The sequence below is a fragment of the Chionomys nivalis genome, chromosome 24, assembly GCF_950005125.1.
Source record: "Chionomys nivalis chromosome 24, mChiNiv1.1, whole genome shotgun sequence".
Classification (NCBI taxonomy): domain Eukaryota; kingdom Metazoa; phylum Chordata; class Mammalia; order Rodentia; family Cricetidae; genus Chionomys; species Chionomys nivalis.
The window spans coordinates 38,786,117-38,808,595 of NC_080109.1; the positions used below are offsets into that span (position 1 = coordinate 38,786,117).

Here is a 22,479-nt window from a genome sequence, read left to right on the forward strand (position 1 = left end):
TGCCAGCTCTTTGTTTGAAAATTATTATACTTTGGATAGAAGTGAATTTGTGTTTTTCTTTTTTCCTCAGGCGAATGTAAGAGATGGAGGGGGAAGAGTCTCCCCCATAAGAAGCATTGCCAGAAGGAGTAGTTCAAGGTGACCTCAAACAGTGCTAGCTGTTCAATATTAAGCGGTTTCTAGGTCATTTACATATGCATTAAATGTGTCTGCTTTTCAGTGTGTGTTTTTTTCTAGTAATAGGGCATTTTATCTTAAAAATGAGCTAAATCACAGGTTTAAGTCTTGGTACAAGGAAAAGTGAGTTTATCCAATGCAAATATAAAATACTCCCAGTGCTACATCACGGAGTGATTGGTTGGCACTTCCTGTGCTATTGTACATATGTCACCTATATGAAGGTGCAGACAACCACAGTGGACAATCCATCACAGTCCTTCAGTGGCCATGAGTCAAAACGAAGCTACTCTTAGAGTAGAAGGTTGTTTGACACTTTATATCCAACAGCAAAGGGACAGAAAGAAGTATTACCCACGTGGTGATCAACACCCAACCAGCCCTTCACTCAGCATATGCTAAGGACCAGGAATTGTTCCAGAAGATATTGGGAAACTGTGCTCTGGTTTACTTTCTGGTGCTGTGATAAACAAAATGACTAAAACGCTATAGAAAGAGGAGGGTTTATTTCATCTTATGATTCTAAGTGACCGGTCCGTCACTGTGGGAAGTTAGGGCAGGAACTCAAGGCAGGAGCTTGAATCAGAAACCAAAGAGCAGGACCGGTTGCTGGTTAGCTTCTTGGCTCATGCTCAGTTAACTTTCATATACTACACAGACTCACCTGCCTAGGGATGGTACTGCCCACAGTGGGCTAGGCCCTGTCATGCCAACCACTAATCAAGACAATCTCTTATAGATATGACCATAGGCCAACCTCATCTGGACAAGTCTTCAATTGAGGCTCCCTGTGCCTGGGTGACTCTAGGTTACATTAAGTTGACAATGAAGAACGTCATAAGTATAGATAATGAGTCAATGGAGCAGCGCTGAGCATAGTTTCTATTTCACGTAGACACAACCAGGAGAGAGCTCTCTCTCTCAGGGAAGGCACACTTTTAGGTTAAAAGATATGTGGCAGTCAAAATAATACAGGACAGACCCAGTGATGAAGGCGAGGCAGGGGTTATCCTCGGTGATGCAAAAGTTAACGGGATCTGCATGGCTAATCTGGGGACTGCCGCCTTAGCTACAGTGAGAATAACATGAAGGACCCCACTGCATGAGGACCTGGGAGAAGAATGTGCCCACAGAAAAAGAAAGTTGAAGTATGGGTAATGAGTTTGGTGTGTTTGAGCTCAGGGATGGGACAGAAGGCAGACGATAGATGGGATGCAGGAGGTGAAGAACCAGGTAGAGAAGAACCGGGTGGAGAACAACCAGGTGGAGGCGGACCAGGTGGAAAGGCACTGAGTTTCTTTCTTAATTATGTGTATGCGTGTGTGTCTGTGCGGGAGCTGTATTTAGACAAGTGCAGGTGCTCGTGGAGGCCAGAAGAGGGCATCAAATCCCCTGGAGCTGGAGGTATAGGCAGATGTGAGCTATTGAATGTGGGTGCTGGGAACTGAACTTGGGTTCTCTACAAGCGCGGTACATGGTCTTAACTACCGACCCACATATCCTTTTCATCTGGATCTTACTTGTATTTAGAACTGCCTTTGAAAAAACAATCAGCAGCACTACTTTTCCTTTTATTTATTTTGCTTTACCTTTTATTTTTGACAATTTCATACCCATGTAAAAGGGCTGTTTTCATATTCTCATCCCCCATTAGCCCCTCTAACCTCTCCCAGTCTAGCAGACCTCATTCACAATTAGTCTTTCAGGAAACCTTTTCTCTTGAGACTGGGTCTTATATAGTCTCCAGTGTGCTATGTAGTTGAGGAGGATCTTGAACCGTGGATTCTCCTGCCTCTACCTCCTGAGTAATAAAATTATGGGTATATCAGCATTTGTTTATGCAGTACTGGAAATAGAGCCCAGGACCTCCTGAATGTAAGGCAGACACAGTCTACCAACCGATACACTCAGTTTCCTTTAAGAATCTTACATCTGGGGCCAGTGAGATGACTCAGTGGGTAAAGGCACCTGCCATCAAACCTGATGACCTGAGTTCAATCCCAGGTCCCACAGGGTGGAAGGAGAGAAATAAATGACTCCGGCAAGCTGTCCTACGACCTCCACATTTGCACGTGCATGCACACACACTAAATAAAAATGTGACTCAGAATCTTAATCTCACTGTCAGACTCTCTCTGGTTAGCAATAGGACAGGCTAGAAAAGGCAGATAAGACAATAGAATAAAATGATTTACTCCCAAGTGCCGCCACCCAAGAATAAATACTGCAAACATTTGGGCGCACAAGCTCTGCTGCACTCTGGGCATTCCTCCAAGATTTCTGTGCTGAACTCCCTCCCAAGGTGACAGACAGTTTTAGGAGATGGGGAGTCTAGGAAGGGATGAGGTGGTGTCTTCTGCCACGAATATAGAGAATACTCTAAGAAAGGGTGACATGTGGAATTGAAAAGTTCACAGATGCATATAGTCTTAGAGGCATGATTTACCGTCATCTTAGTATAAATACTCCTCCTTTTATCTCTACAAGATTCATCCCTCTGGTACCCACTCTCTCTTCTTAGTCCCTAAGAAGGCTTCTTAAGCACCAGGCTAGAGAAAGTTGCTCACTTTTCTGACTAACTGGGGATCCGGTCCCTAACACTCTTTTCACTTTAAGGCATTAACGTTTTGGGTTTTGGAATGGGAGAAACCCAAGCCCCATCTCATAGATGGCATGAAACTGTAGCAGAAGGTCCTCTGCCCCCTGCTGTGCTCATGCACTTGTTTAAGGCTGGAGTCTTTGTCTTTAGCCCCTTGTTCAGCAGCCAGTACTTGTAGGCAGCCAGGAACAAATGTTAAATGAATATCTACTACAGTAACCTAGAGACTCCTGAGATCTGTGATTCAGAACTGCGGAGGTTGGGCATGGAGGTCTAGACTGGTTATGGGCATGATGCGATCCTGCAGATGTTAGGGGTGCACTGGAACCAGGACCCAGAAAAGACAGAGAAAGTAGAAAATAGGAGACACAGCTTGGTGGGATGAGGTTAGGATCGTTGAGAGATGGATGGAAATGAGGAAAGTCAACACCAAGCAGCGTGGAAATTATTATCTGTTGCGTCATTTCATTAGAAGAAAGAGCCTGGTAAGAATTAGTAGCTTTCAAGATAGAAATGGGTTTTCTTGAAAAAGAGGGAGGTTGTCCCTAATTGTATTTGTCCAGGTAGAAACAGGCGTGATTTGTCAAGAGTTAAAAAAAAATGTTTTTTTCGTAGGATAGAAGAGTTTTTAAATTATGACCCAAACTCAGATTCATTTCAATGAATATGTTCCTAGGTACATTTTCCTTGTCAATCAGTTCCACTATGGAGTCGTTTGGGTCTAAATTCATTATCTTTTTCATTATAAATGAGACCAAATGCTAATGCCTTTTGTGACCCAAGATTCTATGAGTCTAAATAGCAGTCTGAGAGGCTACTGCTGTGTGCCACACACAGTAGGAGCTCACTAGATAGATTTAAATTACCTCTTAAAACTGAAAAGCTTATATTTCAGGTAATCTCAGCTACAGGCTCCATGCATTTGAGCAACCTGATTGAACTCAGCTAGTCTTGACTAACTACATCAGTGGCTCCTGCTCAGAGCACTAAAATATTCATTAGCTTTTTTTTTTTTTTAAATTAGAGAAGTCGAAAATTAAAGAGGGAATTTGAGCGATTTTGGCGTGGGGAGATAAAAGTGTGCTCTTACTGGGTTTCTGAATGCTATGAATCATGGCTGAGATGATTTCCCAGAACAGAACCTGGTAACATTAAATTGCAAATAGGATTTTCCCGCACCCTGAGTATAGAGTTACTGGAAGGCCACCCTTAACATAATCATTTCATCTGAATTCTAGGGGTGAGAAGGCTACATAAGTGAGGCATATTCCAAGAGTGCCTGCGGTTCTCAAGATTGAAATCACCAGTGGCAACAGAGGTATTAATAGGATCATGCTTGAGTCTGTGAAAAAGCTCCATTCTCAAACAGCAGTGTACGGAAGCTGATAATCACCCAACATCCGTGAGCCACCCTGCCAGTCCTGCCGGGAGGGAAACAGGTAAAAGAACCTGCAAGAACTGGTTTGCATTCCTCTGGTCTTCCATCTCTCCCCCCTCCCTTTCTACTAGAAAACTAAATAATTAGACATTGGTGTTCAAATAAAGTTGTTTTTTTAAAACTCATTAACAATATTTGGACACTTAGTACTAAGAATTAACGGCGCTGGGTAAGATGGGTTATCCATTAGATAAATCCATGGACCCCAGGCTAGCCTCAGAGTGCTTTCTGATCTAGGCTTCAGACTCACATTGCCAACTGATCACAGACAGTAGAAGAGCAGACGCTTCCTGTCATCCTGGTGGGGATCAAAGGCTCCCTGGCCACACTCTCATCTCAACAACTGTCCTCATGTTTTTCTCACGCCCACAGTTCCGTTTCACCTGCACGTCTCTGTGGTTTGAGCTTTCTTGGATGCCACCCTCAGAAACCTGCAATGGAGACTTCGTGGTTTCAGGGTTACCTCTACTGCGGCTTTCGCTCTTTCAAACTCCTCTTCTAAGGAATGGTTCCTGGAGAGCAGGGCGCTGCCCCAGCGATGTTCTTTGGTGAGCCGAGCCTGAAATAAACCAGACAGGTGATGTATTATTGGCATCATGTGCCACAAAAGTAGAAGTAGTTTTCTTTTTCTCACCTTGCTTCCCTAGAGTTCCAAAGGATTTCATGTGTGTGTGCACACTTGGGTGAGTGTGTGTGTGTCTGTATATGTGTTTTTGTGTGTACACGTGAGGACATAGGTCAACCTGTAGTATCATTCCTTACGCGTTATCCATTTTATTGTTTGAGACAGACTCTCTTACTGGGATCTCGGGCTCTCTTAGCCTACTCTTTCTGGCCAGCGATCTCCCAGAAAGCTCCTTTCCCCTTATCCCTAGTGCTGAGATTACAAGTGTGCACCACTAGGCCTGACTTTTCACAAGAGTGCTGGGGATTGAACTCAGCCAGCATTTTACTGACTGAACAATTTCCTTCGTGCCTTGAAAAGTGTTTTCAAAGTATTTTTTTTTTCAGGCATGAGGTCTTATGATCTTGGATGGTGTCAAATGTGAGTGTGTCTGTATATGGATTCTTTGTGCAATAGTCTCAGGTCCGGTGTGAACTTTGAGCCACTGTGGTAGAGAACAGCTTCCTAATCATTGTTCAGGAGGCTGAGAAAAAATCCAGTACTTCTTATGCAAACCAAGCTGGAATTGCTTGATTTCTTTCTACTCTACTAGAGAATTTTCTAGCAAGTCTGCTTGGCTCTGTATGAGTGGTCTAGGACAGCCAAACGTGTTTTCTCAAGGTTTAACACAGAAAAAATCTAGACACTCAATGTTCTGCAGGCCAGTAGTTCACGGCCACAGTGGCGTCAGAATTGCTCTCTCTGCACGTTCTGGGGAGGTCTGTTCCACACCCCTTTCCTGTACACAGGGGCTGCAGGTGGCTATGGTCACGGTATCCTCCTAATCCTGTCCTTTCTGCTTCGCTTTTACAAGGTGCCTGGGACTGCAGTCAGGGCTTTTCCACACCACGAGAAACTTTGCTTCTCCCCAGATCACCCATCTAGCCCCATCTTCGCTGGGCACGGTGACAGTCACAGGTTCTAGGGCTATGACAACTTAGCTTTTTTTGAAGACTCCATTCACTACTCTCCTATGACACTCATGGAGCACAGTATATTTTACAAACAAGGATACACAAATACACATGCTGGGAAGATGTCTCAGAACATAAGAGTACACTGCTCTTATAGAAAACTTGAATTTGATCCCCAGAATCCCTCACCAGGCAGTTCAGAACAGCTTGTAACTCCCATTCCAGGGAGATTTGACACCTTTGGCATCCTAAGTACCTGTACTCATGTGCACATACAGGTATGTAGACAAACACACATATACACAATTAAAAAATAAATGAATAAGCCAGGCAGTGGTAACACATGCTTTTAATCCCAGAACTTGGGAGGCAGAGAGGCATGTGGATCTTCATTTTGTGGTTAGCTAGCCTGGTCTACAGAGCAAGTTCCAGGATAGCCAGGGTTACACAGAGAAACCTTGTCTTGAAAAACCAAAAGAAAAAAAGAATAATATAATTGAAAATATAAAAATGCAGGTGGTTTACAATTTTTTAAGATACTAGGCAGTTGGGATCCTGTTGCCTGGGAGAGAATCTAATGGTGAAGGCCACTTGGGCAGCTCACAGAAGGATAAATAGTCTTGTGTGTAACTTGGTGAATCGCCTGACGTTTTTGTCCTAACCAGCTTTGGGAGCGCTGCTCAGGACTGCCAACTCCTTCATCTTTCTGCTGGTCCCTTCCCTGACAAAACCTTTATAATGTAGACACATGGCAAGAAATGAATGATTGATTTTATTTTACAATGTCATTTATTTATTTATGTACTAGCAAGTAATTTGAGGGCTCAGGGGTTGGTAGAATAATGATTGTTAAATGTCCACACCACACAAAGAAGTCTACAGATTCAAGGCAACTCCTTAAAATTTCATCGATATCCAAATGTAAATATTTTAGAAATACTAAGTTGTACTGCATGGGGAAAGACCATGTCTTAATTTGCTTTTGGTTGCTGTGATAAAACACCGATTAAAACCAATTTGGGGAGGATAGGAGAAGTCAGGGCAGGAACTCAAGGCAGAAACCTGGAGGCAGGAACTGAAGCAGAGGCCATGGAGGAACACTTCTTTCTGGCTTGCTGTATAAATATATAAGAAAACACTTCTTTCTTATACAACCCAGGACCACCTGCCAAAGGATGCCACCACCCACAGTGTGTGCTGGATCCTTTGACATCAATCACTGATCTTGAACACGCTTCATGGGCTTGCCTACAAGCCAATCTGATGGAGGCAATTCCTCCATGACGGTCCCTTTTCTCATATGACCAGTTTTGGAAACATAAGGAATGCCAATGAGTGACTAGCAAGAAAACGCAGCCTTGTTGAAAATGGCCAAAGACCATGAGGATATATAGCTCCTGGAAGAAGAAATGTAAATTACCAACAGGCTTATAAAAAGTAGTTGCCTCGATTAAACAGAGAGGAAATGACAATCAAAACCACAGTTGGTATCATCTCACGTGGGTTAGGCTGTTGCCAAAAGGGTCAAAGAATATTGGAGGAGATGGAGGAAAAAGCAGGCTCTCAGGCACTATTGGTAGAAAGGTAGATTTGTATTATTGTGAAAACAGCTTAGACTGCCTGCAGAAAATCAAAACTAAACCTACCGTGTGGTGCTAAGGGAATGAGACCATTGCGGTAATTTTAGGTGTTCTTTCAAAATAAACCAAAGGGTATGAGGTAATGCGTATAGTAACCAGAATAAGTCAACTTGTCATGCACATCTATTTCAAAACATTATATGTGATAAACACATACTTTTATTGTTCAAATAAGACATAATAATAAAGAGATACATCATGAATGACCTATGAGTGGCTTTAGAAAAATAAAGCACTGAGATTGTTGTCTGGGGCAGTGTTTAATCACCAGGCATGTTGCATGGTGAACCAGGCCCATTTTGCTGGGAAGCTTGGTCTAACAGGAGACTATTAGCATCCCTGGCCTCTCTCTCTATTAATGTTTCAGCTTCATTTTAAACCACAGGCTGCGAAGGGCACCACGTGTCAGGAGCCCACGTTTCCAGGCCAGCTCGCCTTTCCCACCTAACACAGCAAGCACAGATGGAGCCTTGTGTGCAAATGACATTTGATTCTGATGGCACAATCGCTATTTAGGGATACTCCATTTCTCACACCATTTGAAAGCTTTAGGTTTTTACTAAGATAAGTGTTATCTAACTTACCATTTTTAAATTTCTTGGCCCAAGGAAGCGTAAGTTAAATGTTATGGAGTATAAATAGCAGTTGATATGGAATTGAAAATGTTGATCACTTTTCCATGCTTTAGTGCTGTACTGAAACATGCTGGGTACGAGCTGAGCATAGGGGGCTGAGAAATAGCTCAATGGTTAAGAGTTCTTGTCTTTTCAGAGGACCTGGGTTCAATTCCCAGCACCCACCTGATGGCTTATAGTGATCAATAACTCCAGTTCCAGGTTATCTGATATCCTCTTCTGACTTTCTTGGGCAGCAGGCACACATGTGACACATATACACACAAGTGGCAAAACACTCACACACACACACACACATGCAAAAAAAAATAGAAGGAACTGAGTACCACATGCAGATGATAACACACACGGATAAGACTTTCTTGAAGATAAGACATTAAAAAATATCTAATTTAGGAAAAACCTGTGACTTGGGAAAACAAATGGGCCTTGTGGACTGTTGGTATTGCTTGACAATTTGATAGAGGTATGATAAACAATGGTTGCACCCATCAGTTTGGCTGGCAGTCATCTTTATAGCATAGCTTGGCCATTTGTCCTTCTCCAATACAAGGGAGCACGGAAATATCCAGAAGGTCTTTTAAAATTCAGGTCGCTGTGCCCAGACCCCAGGGTCCCTGATTCAGTAAGTCTGGGGAGGAGTTTCAAATCTGCATCTCCACCAATCCCCAGGTGCCTCTGAGAATGCCAGCTCAGGACCACGAAGAGAATCCCAGATCTACATGCATATTGTGTGTATGTGGGTAAATCTCAAGGCCATAAGTGTGTGTTAAGTGCGTATGGCATTTGCTGTCAACCTGACACACTTGGAGTCACCAGGTGTTTTAGTTATGCTTCTCTCTGTGCTAAAACACCATGGCCAAAAAATAGCCTAGGGAGGAAAGGGTCTGTTTCATACTAAGAATCTCAGGTCACACTCCCATCACTGAGGGAAGTTGGGGCAGGAACTCGAGGCAGGGACCTGGAGGCAGGAGCTGAAGCAGAAGCCGAGGAGGACCACTGCTTGTTGACTTGTTCTCCTTTGCTTGCTCAGCCTGCTTTCTCATACAAGGTAAAACCACCTGCCCAAGAGTGGCACAGCCTGCAGTGGCCTGGGTGCTCCCATGTCAATCATGAAGTAATCAAGAGAATACCCTACAGGTTTGGCTACACGCAATATGATGGGAGCATTTTCTCAATTGAGATTTCTCTTCTCAGATAATTCTAGCTTGTGTAAGCTAACAAAAACAAAACAAGCAAACAAAAACAGCCAAGACACTTGGGAAGGAGAGTCTTACGGAGGAATTACCTCTATCAGGTTGGTCTGGGGGTCTCTGGGGGGATTATTTTGGTAATGTTAAATGATGTAGAAAGACCCAGTCCGTTATGGGCAGCAGCATCACCTCGGTAGGGGTACGGGAACAGCACGAGAGGAGAAAGCTAGCTGCCAGTAAACGTGTAGGTAAGGAAGAATGCATTCATCTTGTTCTCTCTGATCTTGACTCTGGATACGACGTGACTAGCTTCGTCAAGTTGCTGTTCTGACTTCCCTCAATGATGGACCACAACTGGGAATTGTAAACCAATTAAATCTCTTTCTCCACAAAGTTGCTCGTTGTGGGATATTTTATCACAGCAGCAGAAATAAAATTAGAACACGCTCAGGTTAGAAAGTAATAGAATGACTGCGTGACCTTGGGTGCAGTGTGACGTGAAAGGCAAGCAGTCGAAAGCCAATTCCTAGTTTATGACCTGTCACCTTAGACAAAGAGCTGGATTCCTAAATTCTCATCTGCAGTGTCTATATTTAGTCAGAGTCCCTGTAAGAACTGAGTAGTATTGTTCACATAAACACAAATACATAATACATAGCAAATGTTCTGTCAAACCCGGCTTCTGTTATCATCTAGATAGTGCCTTCACTAACAGTTGTGTTAGTTAATGGAGACAGCATGGGTTCTCAGACCCTTTAAACACCAGACTCACTGAAACGATCAAAGGCTTTGGATTCTTAGTCAGTGGGCATTTGTCATGCAGGATGCAAGCCCCAAAGGTGTGCATCGTGTGTAAGGGAACATTCCTTGCCTCAGAGTGGGGCAGAACATGGTCACCGTATCCATTCTGCTGTGAAATTCTATGCCAAACATCAAAGCGAGAAAGCGCTGATTTTGAAATGAGACGGCCAGCGTATGTATTTTCATACACATCAAGAAACAAGCACCGAAACCACTTCAACACGGTCCAGGGGAAAGCTGTGTGATTCTGTTCTAGTTGTCCTCAAGAGTCTACTTCTGTTGTTAAATCTGGTATTGTTTCCCCCTCTTGTTAGGGTCTCTGATTTACTCGTGATAAATACTTGTTGAGAATTCCCTCCTGTGCTGATTTCTCATGTTGAAAATGATGTTGCAGGTTTCTGTCCTTCTTTCTCTCACCTTTGTTCTTCTCTTCCTTCCTTCCTTCCTTCCTTCCTTCCTTCCTTCCTTCCTTCCTTCCTTCCTTCCTTCCTTCCTTCTTCCTTTCCTTCCCAGTGCTCATTATTACATGGCATCAAGAGGAAGAAGATGAGATACAACCCCTCAACTATCCCCCAATAGACAGAACAATGAGCATTTAAAGAACATTGGATTGAATTATTTTGCAGAGACAGAGGTCTAATGCTTCTTTAAGCACATGCCTCATCTATTTTATCAGTATATATTCATTGTACAAAAGAGTGGGATTCATTTTGCTACTCAGGCACAGGCCACACTCATCCCAGCTGACTGCCCACCCTAAACCAGCCCTGTCCCCAATCCAGCAGACTTTCAGGTTCAGGTCACACTGCTGTGAAATATTAGTTGGAGATGTGTTACATTCATTTATGCTGTGGAACATTTGTTCAATGATGCAAAGATGTGTTGCATTCTTTTCTGTTGCATTTGTTTAACTCTGTGAAGCTGTGTTACTTTGCCTGCCTAAAATACCTGATTGGTCTAATAAAGAGCTGAATGGCCAATAGCTAGGCAGGAGAGAGAAACAGATGGGGCTGGTGGGCAGAGACTAAATAGGAGGAGAAATCTAGAGAAGGGAAGGAGGGGGAAAAGGAGATGGAGAGGAAGATGTCAGGGGCTTGCCACCCAGCCACACAACCAGCCATGGAGTAAAAGGAAAGAAAGGTATAGAGTAAAGAAAAGTAAAATCCCAGGGGCAAAAGATATACAGGCTAATTTAAGAAAACAAGTCAAGCCAAGGCGGGGCATTTATAGGTAAGAATAAGTCTCCATGTATTTATGTGGGAGCTGGGTGTGGGCACCCAAAGAGTAACAAAACAAAACAAATCAAAAACAACTATTCCACACCAATCAGAACAGTTGAGTGACCCTGCTGACTGAACTGCCCTACTTCCTAGATTCTGCTCCCCAAATCCCTACCCATAGCCCATACCATCCCAACTTATCGCTGCCCTACTGCTGGACCCTGCCCTCAACCCCAGTAGACATTCCCATTTATACATGCATATAGTGTATGTTTTTTAAAAGATTTTAATTTCAAGTGGTGTGTATGTGTGTGTACACGCGCGTGCACATGTGCATGTGTCCCCAGCATGACTACAGGTGTCTATGGAGTTGCACATGTGCGTGTGTCCCCAGCATGACTGCAGGTGTCTATGGAGTCCAGAGGCTCACAGCTGGAGTTACAGGATGTTGGGAACCAAACAGATCCTCTTCAAGGGCAGTGCACACTTTTAACTGCTGAGCATCTCTTCAGTGCCTAGACCATCTGATCTCATTCCCTCCCCTACTGCTTGATCCTGTCTCTCACCACCCACCCACCACCAGCCTCCTTTCTCTTCTCAAAGAGTTCCCCGTCTCCTTTCAAACGTTTTTCCTTAAGTCTAGATTCTACACATAAGAGACGTGTCTTTCTGAGCCTGGCTTATCTCACTTAATGTGATTTTCCTGAAAGGATCTATGGTCCCTTTCCTTAGTGGCTTGATGTGCCACATTTTCTCACTTGTGCTCTGGAGAGCCGGGGGAGTCACCCATTCAATAGCATGGGTGTGCAGGATCTCTGTGGTGTGACCCTTGGATTCCTTTACATGAATCTTATAACCTAACCCATGTGTCCCACTAACTGCCTCACTTATGGTTGTAAGGGCAGCAGACACCCAAGTGTATCTGTTGAACTGAGTTGGGAGCCAACAGCTTTTCTAAAAATAAGGTGACGAATTGGGAGGAGAATTAGTTGTATGAAAATTCTAATTGTCTTACGAAGTTTCTATAAGAAAGTAACAGATATTCTTGAACATTGTTCAACTCGTGTTAACCTAACAGAATTAAATAATAATTGATCTTTGAGATAATAAGAGTAACAATGGCTTATGAGTTCTTCAGGCAAACAGCACGTAGTGGCTGATACTAGGGAATCTTCTGGGGTTGGGAACAATGTTCATAGATTTTAACAGGTATAACTTGAATCCTGACTTTTCTCCTCCTTAGATATGCAAGTTTTGAAAAGCAACTTTTATTTTTTAATGTGAAATGGAGATGCTATGAAAGCCAAAGTAAGCAGTGGGCATTGCAGGCTTTACTGAGAAACTCTGAAGGCAGTGATGACCCATGGCAAAGCTCCGCATGGCTGGAGTGGTCAGCTGCCAGTCATGTGACGATGACCTGCATCTGGAGTGCCTGCTGCAGTTCATGCCAGTGAAGCTGAGGCTTGAGCCCGTGGTGGAGCCTCCAGTGTGCGAACGGGGAGGGAGCTGTCTGGACCACGTCTGCTGAAGAAGCTGTGTTCTCTTCCTCTGCCTCACCCAGAGATACCGCACCCAGATGGGAAAAGGCAATTTTACAGCCTTTCCCTCTGCATTTTATTCAGATCTTCAAATGCTTTAAAATAACTTTTCAAATCATATGATCTCTTTGAGCCCTTACGTTTATGGAATGGCAATGATATAGTTTCTGTCAAGTGTCAAGAATCACTGTCCTTGAGTACACAGCAACCATGTAACTCACTTCTCTGAGTTTTCTATTCGGGTCACCATTTGAGACTATACCATACTCTCTCTCTCTTTCCCACCTTGAAAAGAAAATGAGAAAACTAAGTTTTCATGTTATGTGTTTCCATTTTCTTTGTGATTGGTAAATGAGGTTTGTAAATCCCCCCCCCCCCCCGTTGAGTCACCACCTGGGATGATTTATGTTGGCTTGAGGGAGAAGCAACCATTTCCCTGGTTTTCCTGTGAGCCATCTGGATGAGCCTGGAGCAGGCTCTGCTGAGTCGGATGGTCAGAGTGACTTGTGTGTCAGTCTTGATATGAAATGTTGTTCCCTCTTCATTATAATCCCACTGTATCTACACAGGGAGGCTAGGCAGTGGCGAGTAGCGAGTTCCTAGCAGTACTGTGTGTGCACGCATGCGCACACTCATAAGTGTGTGCATGTGGCGGCTAGGGGTTCACCTCAAGTGTCCTCCCTCAGGTGTCATCCCTCAGGTTCCACAGGCCTTGTTCTTTGAGGCACATTCCTCTTTGGCCTGCTACTTGTCGGTTAGGCTGACTGAGCAGTGAGTCTCAGGACTCTCCGCATTTAGACCTCTCATGTGCTGGGATTGTAAGTGTGTGCCATCACACCCAGTTTCTTTTTCCACATGAAACTCAGCTCCTCATGTTTACAAAACAAGAGCTTTGATGAGCCATATCCCAGAAGTCTCCTCTTGTTTCCATCATCTATCAGTCTATCTCTATCTATCTATCTATCTATCTATCTATCTATCTATCTATCTATCTATCTATCTATCTATCTATATCATCTATCTATCTATCTATCTATCTATCTATCTATCTATCTATCATCTATCTTCTATCTATCTATCTATCTATCTATCTATCTATCTATCTATCATCTATATCTATATATCTCATCTATCATCTATCTATTATCTATCTATCATCTATCTATCTATCTATCTATCTATCTATCTATCTATCTATCTATCATCTATCTATCATCTATATCTATCTATCTCATCTATCATCTATCTATTATCTATCTATCATCTATCTATCTATCTATCTATCTATCTCATCTATCATCTATCTATTATCTATCTATCATCTATCTATCTATCTATCTATCTATCTATCTATCTATCTATCATCTATCTATATCATCTATCATCTATCTATTATCTATATCTATCTATCATCTATCTATTTAGTCTCTAGCTTTGTTTCAATGACTCTGTGTTTCAGGTAGAGCAGCAAGCCTGTGAACATTTCCTAATTTGCTATGACTTGGAATCGAAACTAGGAGAGTATGATTTTTTTTAGACAAGTCTTATCTGTAAACATACAGGGTCTGCCAATGTGACAGAGGAGTACTCAGTATCTCCGAGATTCACCTGGGCGGAGGACACTCGGGATACATTGGAAGGTGTATTTTGGAAGACAACATGGGGAAGCTGAAAACCATTTTCCAAAGTGCAATGTGTTGGCGTGGGGTAAACAGGGCAGTGTGGTGGGGTGGAATTAACGGACCAGCAGGAGGCGAGTAGTCACTGGGATAATAAGATAAATGCGTTGTGGGTTTCTAGGACAACTGGGGGCCCCAGCTGTTCCTCTGGTCCAGCTTGTTGTAGAGTGGCCCACTTGTGCCAAGTCTCTCCCTGCTTCGCCACTCTATTTCACCGTCCCACGGACGGCAGCAGATGAAACATGAAGCAAGCTCGCTTGTGCACTTACAAATGTGGCTTTTCTAATGGAGGCTGCCATTTTTCTCTTAAGAAGATACCCTTTAAAATGAGCACCAAAAATTCATTTTTCATGCTGCGTTTGCAATTCATTAATGTCTGTAAGATGATGTGTTCAGGACGAGAGTTGAACGGATATCTAGCTGTAGCCTGGGATCAGCTGAGTTCTTTCTGCCAAGGGTGATGAATGTGCAAGGTGAATAGTGACTTAGGAAGTCCCAGAGCCCCACCATCACTGGACTTCTGGGTTCTTCTCTGTCCCACTTTCTAGTGTGAGTTCACAGATAACTCTCTTCATTTCTCTGTTTCCCTGTCTGTACGATGAGGTAAAGGCAGAGCTTGCTGTGTTCTGCCTTCCGTCAGAACATTGACATAGGAAACTTCCCACACCAGCTCATTTACATAGGAAACTCTGACAGCCAACAATAATACCCACTGCTGTCATAATTATCCTTTTAGTTTTGAAATATCTATTTTATTTTTATGTAGAAATGTGCATGTGTGTGTGGGTGCCTGTGGGGTCAGAAGAGGGAGTTGACTCCCTGAGAGCAGGTCTTTCAGGATATTGTGAGCTGCCCAGCATGGGTCCTGGGAACTAAACTTAGGTCCTGTGCAAGCGTAGTGCATGCTACTGCTGCTGGGTTAGTGCTGTGGCTCCAATTATTTCCTTATTTCACTTGAGATCTAGATTCCCCGTGAGCCACAACCTGTGATGTGACAAATTTAAGAACCTTTTTCTGCTCATTTTCTTCCATATTTAGTCTCACTGCAGTTGGACTGTAGAAGGCAGGGATACAGACACACGGTTCTTAGAAGATCTTTGTGGTTGAAGGGTAAGGCCTTAAAACATGCCCAAGGAACTCAGAGGCTGCATTGCTTCTTTCAGAACCATAGGAGAGGTAAGCAGCCATAATGAAGCCTGTTGAGGAGCCCAGGGGCTAGCAGTGGACAGTTAGATAGGATTCATGGTCTACTTCTCCTGCTATTGAACCCTAGCAGCCATGGTTGACTTTACTGAGACTGACAGGCTCCCATGAGAAATATCTTTATAATACAACTTATAGCAACACACAGGATTACTGAGTATTAGATCACACACACACACACACACACACACACACACACACACACACAGTAAGTCTCTATGGTTCTCTGTACTGGGCACTCATTATGGTTACCATTACTGCTGGTGTTGGAGTAATATAATTCTTGGCATAAATTTATTTTAATGTGACAAAATACTGGGTATAGTCTCTTACGTTACAGGGCACAGATATGAATGAATACACAGGGTGTAATTTCCTCTTCTTTGTGTTCTGTTACATAAGTTGTGCTAATACTGGACTAGAACAGATTTTTGTATTGCCAAATAATGGGACAGTCAATGGCAGCACAAGGAAAATGTGCTAAGTACACAGTGAATTCATTAGCACGTTTTCCAGCCAAATACATGGAACTGTATACAGTTATTCTAAGCACCGAGACAGCTATGGGGTGAGAACACACTTTGCAATGCAAAGTTTGGAAAAACACTTCAAACTTTCTGTGCAAAATTTAAATAAAATATTTACGGTGCAGTTCCTGCTAGAGCAGACGGGTTTCCTAAGATTTGCTTTTGTTACCTGTGCCGGAGCCACAAGTTCCAACTCGGAAGCCAACTCGGAGTTGAGGGCACTCTTCCCGGAGCTCAGTTCTGGCTGAGATCTGTGTTCTGAGGACCTGCAATGAGACATTGAGGCCATTTGTGCACAGCAAGAACAGGCTCAGCCAGAAACCCAGCAGGAACCAGGCTTTGGGCAGAACTCCGACAGAAGTAAACTTTTGTAAGTTTCCTTCATAATTGCCACTGCCAGAATTTAAACAGCTTCGGACTTTCTGCTAGATAGAACTTTTTTTCCTCTCTCTCTCTCCCTCCCTCCCTCCTTTCCTCCCCCCTCTTCCTTCCTTCCTTCCTTCCTTCCTTCCTTCCTTCCTTCCTTCCTTCCTTCCTTCCTTCCTTCCTTCCTCCCTCTCTCCCTCCTTCCCTCCCTCCCTTCCTCTAGCTCTCTCTCTTCCTCCCTTCATCCCTCTCTCTCTCCTTTTTCTTTTTTCTTTCTCTTTCTCCTCCCTCCCTTTCTCTTTTTTCTCTTTCTGTCTCACTTTTTTCTTTCTTTCTTTTGTAACTGAGAGTCCAGATGAACCATGGGTAAAGAGGAAATGAACACGATGCCATTTTTTCACATAGGAAATTCCATATTAATGAAAAATAGTGTAATGATCTGGTTGGAGACAGTTCATAGACAGAGCTCTATGTATTTGGTTTGCCATCATGTAGGGATATGAATCAGGGCAAAGGAGACAGAAACAGGAGGCTGCCCTTTTCAAATCTTTAAAAATTGGTGTTCTGGTCATTTTTCTTCAACTTAAAACAAACTAGAGTCATCTGGAGAAAGGGAGCCTCAGTTGACGAATTGTCCCTATCAGATCAGCCTGTGGGTGTGATTGAGAGAGCAGAAAAGCTCTGTAGCCAGGAACCATTGGAGCAATGATATGTCTCTCTCTCTCTCTCTCTCTCTCTCTCTCTCTCTCTCTCTCTCTCTCTCTCACACACACACACACACACACACTGTAGTTCTGTTAGCTGATACCTCCGTTTTTTTCTTTTTTAAATTTTTATTTATTTATTTACAATTTAGTCAAAGTGGTTTGTGGAAGTGCTAACATATGGAAGGTTATTCAGGATCTTGAGTTTCTGGATTAACTGAGCCCCCTGACCCTTCTCAGACACAAAGGGCACCCCCGCTCAGTCAGCGTAAACTGCGGTCTCAAGACACCTTACCACAGGAGCTCTTTGGACCCGGTCCTTGATGAGCATGACTTTCTTTCTGCCAGGAGATGGCCCTTGCTTGTTCGGTCCCCATGGAGCTTGACATCATCCCATTTTTCCAGTTGTGTCTGAATGTCTACTGAGGAAGAAGGAAGCGGAAGAGAAAGCCCAGGGCCAAGCATGAAGGAGCACATAGAAAAGAGATTGGTTAGGAGACCCTGGGCCAATATTAATTTTCTTAAGGGTGCATGAAAATGAATTAAATCATAGGCAACTAAAAGAGACAAGGCTTATTAAGATAAACTGGGTTGCGTTTCCAGTTGAAGCACTCAGGTAAAATTAATTTCTAAAGCTAGCTTTATGAATCTATATGTATTTGCCTGACATACAGATGCATGCACACACATGCACATGCACACACATGTGTACATACACACGCACAAACACACACAGACGCGTGTGGGCATGCTTGATTTTCTCTTGATTTCCTGGTTGCATGAACTGAGGCCTTAACTGTCCTTTCATAGGAGCAATGTCGAGTGTGCTGATAAAAGTTGAGCTTGGGAGTTGACTAGGGCCAGGTGTGCATTTCCAGCTCTTTCTCTTACTAGCTGTAAGATCTTGGATAAGTTAAATTTTAACCCCGTTTTCACAGACTTCAGAGTTTTAATAACAAGACTAACCATGTAGGTGATGCAGTGTAGTTCCTGGCTATGGTGTCCAGCAGTGAGGGGGATTACCAGCCATCACCATCATCCTGGATATTATCTTAGGAATGTTTTGTATGGATGTCCCCAAGTTCTGTGCTGCTCTTATTTGTCCCCCTTGTTTATCTCTTGCTCTAAACTGAGAATTGCTAGAGAGCAGGGTCCACATTTTCCTGTAATTTCAGCTCCTGGGCCTAGAGAGATGTCTGGCATCCACCACAAGCTCAGCCCAGTGGGAGGAACACATACGCGAACGAATCAACATCACTTTTCTGAAGCGGAGCCCCCATGGCTATTCAGTCCAAGCACAAAAGAAGCTACCCCCTTTCCAGTTCCCAGAACTTTATCTTTCCCATTCCCATGTTTACTCTCTGAAAGTCATCCTGAACTTGACTATCACATCGGAGCCGACAAGACAAGCCACAGCTGCTGCAAACCTTCGCCTTACCTAAGTCTAAGGATGACGTCTCCGGGCCCCGCAGAGCCTGGGCCCTCTGCTCGCTGTCCCCACTGATGAGGTCAGAGCCATCGGCTTTCTTCTTGAGGGATGAGCTCTTTGATAAGGACTCTGATTTCTTGCCTTTGGTTTGGGTTTGAGAGACAGGTTCACTCAGGTCCAGGAGATCCAAGCCAGTGGTCAACACTATGGAAGACAGAAGGTCAGAGAAGCTCATTTACTTCCTGTAGTTATTATTATTTATCTATTTATTTTTGCATGTATATATGTATGTATGTGTGTATGCATGCTCAAGGGTGCGTGTGTGTGCGTGTGTGTGTCTGTTTGTAGGTCAGAGATAACTTTAGGTGTTGTGCTTAGGTGCTGTCTGCTTTGTTTTTTGAGACAATGGCTTTTACCGGCCTGGAACTGGACAAGTAGGTTAGACTGGCTAGCCTTTGAGTCCTCAAGGTCTGCCTGTGTCTGCCTTCCCAGGGCTAGAGTAAACCACCATGCCCCTTCCTCTTTTCTTTTCTTTCTGTAAGCATAGTTTCTGAGGATGGAACTCAGAGCTTTGTCCTTACAAGCCAACCACTTTACCATCTGAGGTACCTCTTCAGCCCTCAGTAGTCTTGTGTGTCAGTTGGGTGCATAGAGCCCCTATGTTGATAGAATGAATTAGAGTCAGCAACTCAAGCCTCTCTCATCATTGACAGCAGGAAGGGCTGTGAGGCTAGGAAGCTGGCGGTGTGTCCCCTAGGCCAACACCAGGCAAACCTCACCTAGACCCACCTCGGCAGTGAGAAAGTTTAGGACGAAAATAAAACAAATCTCCGTTCAGGTGCAGTAGCTCTATTCTGATTAATTTCTAGGGAAGGTTTGCTTGATTATGGTTTTTCCAGAAAAGGGACAATGCACACAGACTTCATGAAGTCTAGCGTAATCGTTTACTGAATTAAGCAGTTCGGTTGGAAAATCACATGCTGCCCGGGGCTCACTAGAGATGGGTTATATAATGCGGTTGGTGAGCAGGGATGCGTGCTAACTTCTTGACATTTACTATGCCAATTTTTATTCCGGCATAACCAGCTCTAAACTGGATACACTTTTACTTCCTAGTAGGTTGATTTCAATGAAGGCAGAAAATAATAGCATATTCCTTTGCAAAACCAGAATGAATAAGGTCAGCTTTGAACCTGTTCTTTTTTCCAGTATAGGCAACTTGTTTTTAACTAGCCCTTCCTGAGAAATGGAACAGAAAGGAGACACAATTCAGCTCCCCTTGCCTTGGGCTAGAGAGGTTGAGCACCCACCTGATAAGCCAGTGCCTTCCTCAAACTCTTTCCTCCACTTAGGAAAGACAAGAGGGAGTAGAGCAGCCCCTTTGTTGATCTCTCCTGCAGTCTAGAGCAACCACTATAGTACTTTCCCCAATCACAAGATGTCCTCTGAGTGGAGATCAGTCCCATCCCATCTGCTTCCCACTTGGTGGTCCCCTCGGCAGAGCCAGGGCTCCACGGAGCTCACAAGTCCCATTTCTTTAGTCACGTACAGTCTGCCTGAACATATACACGAGCTAGCCCTGCTCAGGGAGTCTTTGGTGTGTGAGTCAAACTTGAGTCCCCAGTCACCATGTGTCTGATGTGCCTGGAGGGAAGTTTCTTGAGCAGCCTGAGCTCTGAGTTTCTGCATCTGAAAATGGAGAATCAATAGTCCCGTAGAAGGGTGGAATGGAAAATAGATGGTCCATTCATAAAGTGCCAGACTCATTCTAAGTCCTCACTCAGTAAATACTATTTCAGGTAGAGGAGAGGACAGCATGGTTGTGGAGAGTTTGCCTGGCATTTATGAGCCCCTGTGTTTATTCCCACCACTGTTCACACACACACACACACACACACAGAAACACAGACACACACACACAGAGACACAGACACACACATAGAGATACAAACAGACACACATATACACACACACAGAGACATAAACACACACACAGACACACACATAGACACACACAGACACACACAGACACCCACAGACACACACAAAGACACACACACACATGCACACACTTTCTATTTTTGAAGGGCCAAATTGTAACAGATCCCTCTTTCTTATATAGTGTTCCTGTTTTCTTGTTCTGTTCTGTTTCAAGCCACAATCAAATCTACACACACAGAGAAAAAGAGAAATGTTCCTTAGGACAAAACAAGAAGAGACAAGGATTTTGTCTCCACAGAGGAGTCTATGAGGTGAATTTGTCACGAATGGCTTGAAGGGGCCATCTTGTTGTGCTGAGTTTTCTCGAGAAGATGGGAACCACTTTCTAAGGGCTTGGGGAGAGGAGTCTGTGGTGAGTCAGAAGCAAAGTGGGTGGAAAGAGGCCCTAGAACCGAGTCAATTGGCTTCTGAGCCAAATTTAAGCCTGGCAGGCAGCCAAGACAGGGCTCCATACATTTCCTGTTCACTGAGCAGCTAAATGAAACTTCTAGACGCTATCGGAATGGCAAGGACTCTAGGCCAATGGGACTTCCTTATGATGGAAGGAATGCTCCAAACGCCTTTTCCATTGTACAAACATTTAAAAACTAGCCTCTTGCCCCGAGATTTCTTTTAGAAGCAAAATTTCTAGGTATTGTGAACTTATAAATTGAAAGTACTTTTGCTACAAAATAGTAGCTGGCGGGTTTTAATCTCTTTTTCTGAATGAGTGAACAGAAAATTCAAACTGGCCAATCACACCTGTCCCCTCTGAAGCATCCTGGGCCCTTCCTGTGTTTGTTCTCCATGCTGTCATTTTTTTTTCTATAAATATGAAGCTGGAGCCTAGCATAGGCAAAGGCCTTCCTTACTGCCCATTTACTGGAAGCAGTGTCTTTGAGGTTGAGTGGCTTTGAAGCCGAGAGTTCCCTAGAATGACAACTTTAAAAGCAGAGAAGGTTGGGGTAGTCTCTGGAGTCAGGGGGACAGCATGTTGTTATGTGTAGGGTGCAACAGTTGAGGCTTAAAGTCAAGGGCTTGCAGCTCCTCTGGTGCTCCAAAATGAGCAAGCCTGAGCACAGAAGCTGGGTGCTTTGTTGACTTCTAGATTAAAGTGAAAACATTCTCCTAGGCACACGAAGGTTTGGGTCTCAGGGCTTTTGTGTGCAAAGTAAGAGTACGAGGATCATTGGCTTTCAGTTGTGTGTCAGAGTGTGCATGTGTGTGCACACAAGTGCAAGGAAATACCTTCTAAGTGCTTTAGCTTCACATTGGCAGCCCTTTCTAACTGTTGGTCTAATGACTCGATCCCTCCCTAGCATCAGAAATCACAAGCAAGGACCACAGCTTCTCTTATTGATCTCTGAGAGAAAACCTGTCCTGTGTTCTAACATACGTTAGAGTTATTAAATTACAACGTAGTATATTGCAAAGTTTGTCATGCTACATGTATGGCAATCTAATCACTTAGATTAGATTGTTGTTCAATGGCTTTCAGAACACTTGTTGTTATCAGTCTCTGTATAGTATCCATGCATCTGCTTTTTTAAATCAAGGGTCTTGTTGAGTCTGAGTCTGAAGTCTGTAATCTCAGCTACTTGGGAAGTAGGTGGATCACCATTTGCTGTGAGTTCAAGGCCAGCCTGGATATTTTAGTGAGAATGTGTTTCAAGATATAAAAAAGGAAAGAGAAGGTGGGGAAACCAGCTCAATATGTATGAGATTTGGGTTCAATTCCCAGTACAGAAAAAAAATCATAGGTACATAATTAT

General features: G+C 43.6%; 1 protein-coding gene across 11 annotated transcripts in view; it reads right to left on the minus strand.

The window, feature by feature from the left end:
* Positions 1-22,479, minus strand: part of Pex5l (peroxisomal biogenesis factor 5 like) — a 203,792-nt gene that overhangs the window by 46,347 nt on the left and 134,966 nt on the right. For 8 of the 11 annotated variants that reach the window (XM_057756757.1, XM_057756753.1, XM_057756759.1 and 5 more), the window contains 4 exons: positions 18,737-18,931; positions 17,594-17,720; positions 16,398-16,494; positions 4,678-4,773 (listed from right to left, as the gene is read on the minus strand). In XM_057756757.1, the coding sequence (XP_057612740.1) occupies positions 4,678-4,773; positions 16,398-16,494; positions 17,594-17,720; positions 18,737-18,931 (515 nt within the window). The remainder of the gene's footprint in view (positions 1-4,677; positions 4,774-16,397; positions 16,495-17,593; positions 17,721-18,736; positions 18,932-22,479) is intronic. The other 3 variants (XM_057756756.1, XM_057756752.1, XM_057756760.1) reach the window with 1 other exon arrangement.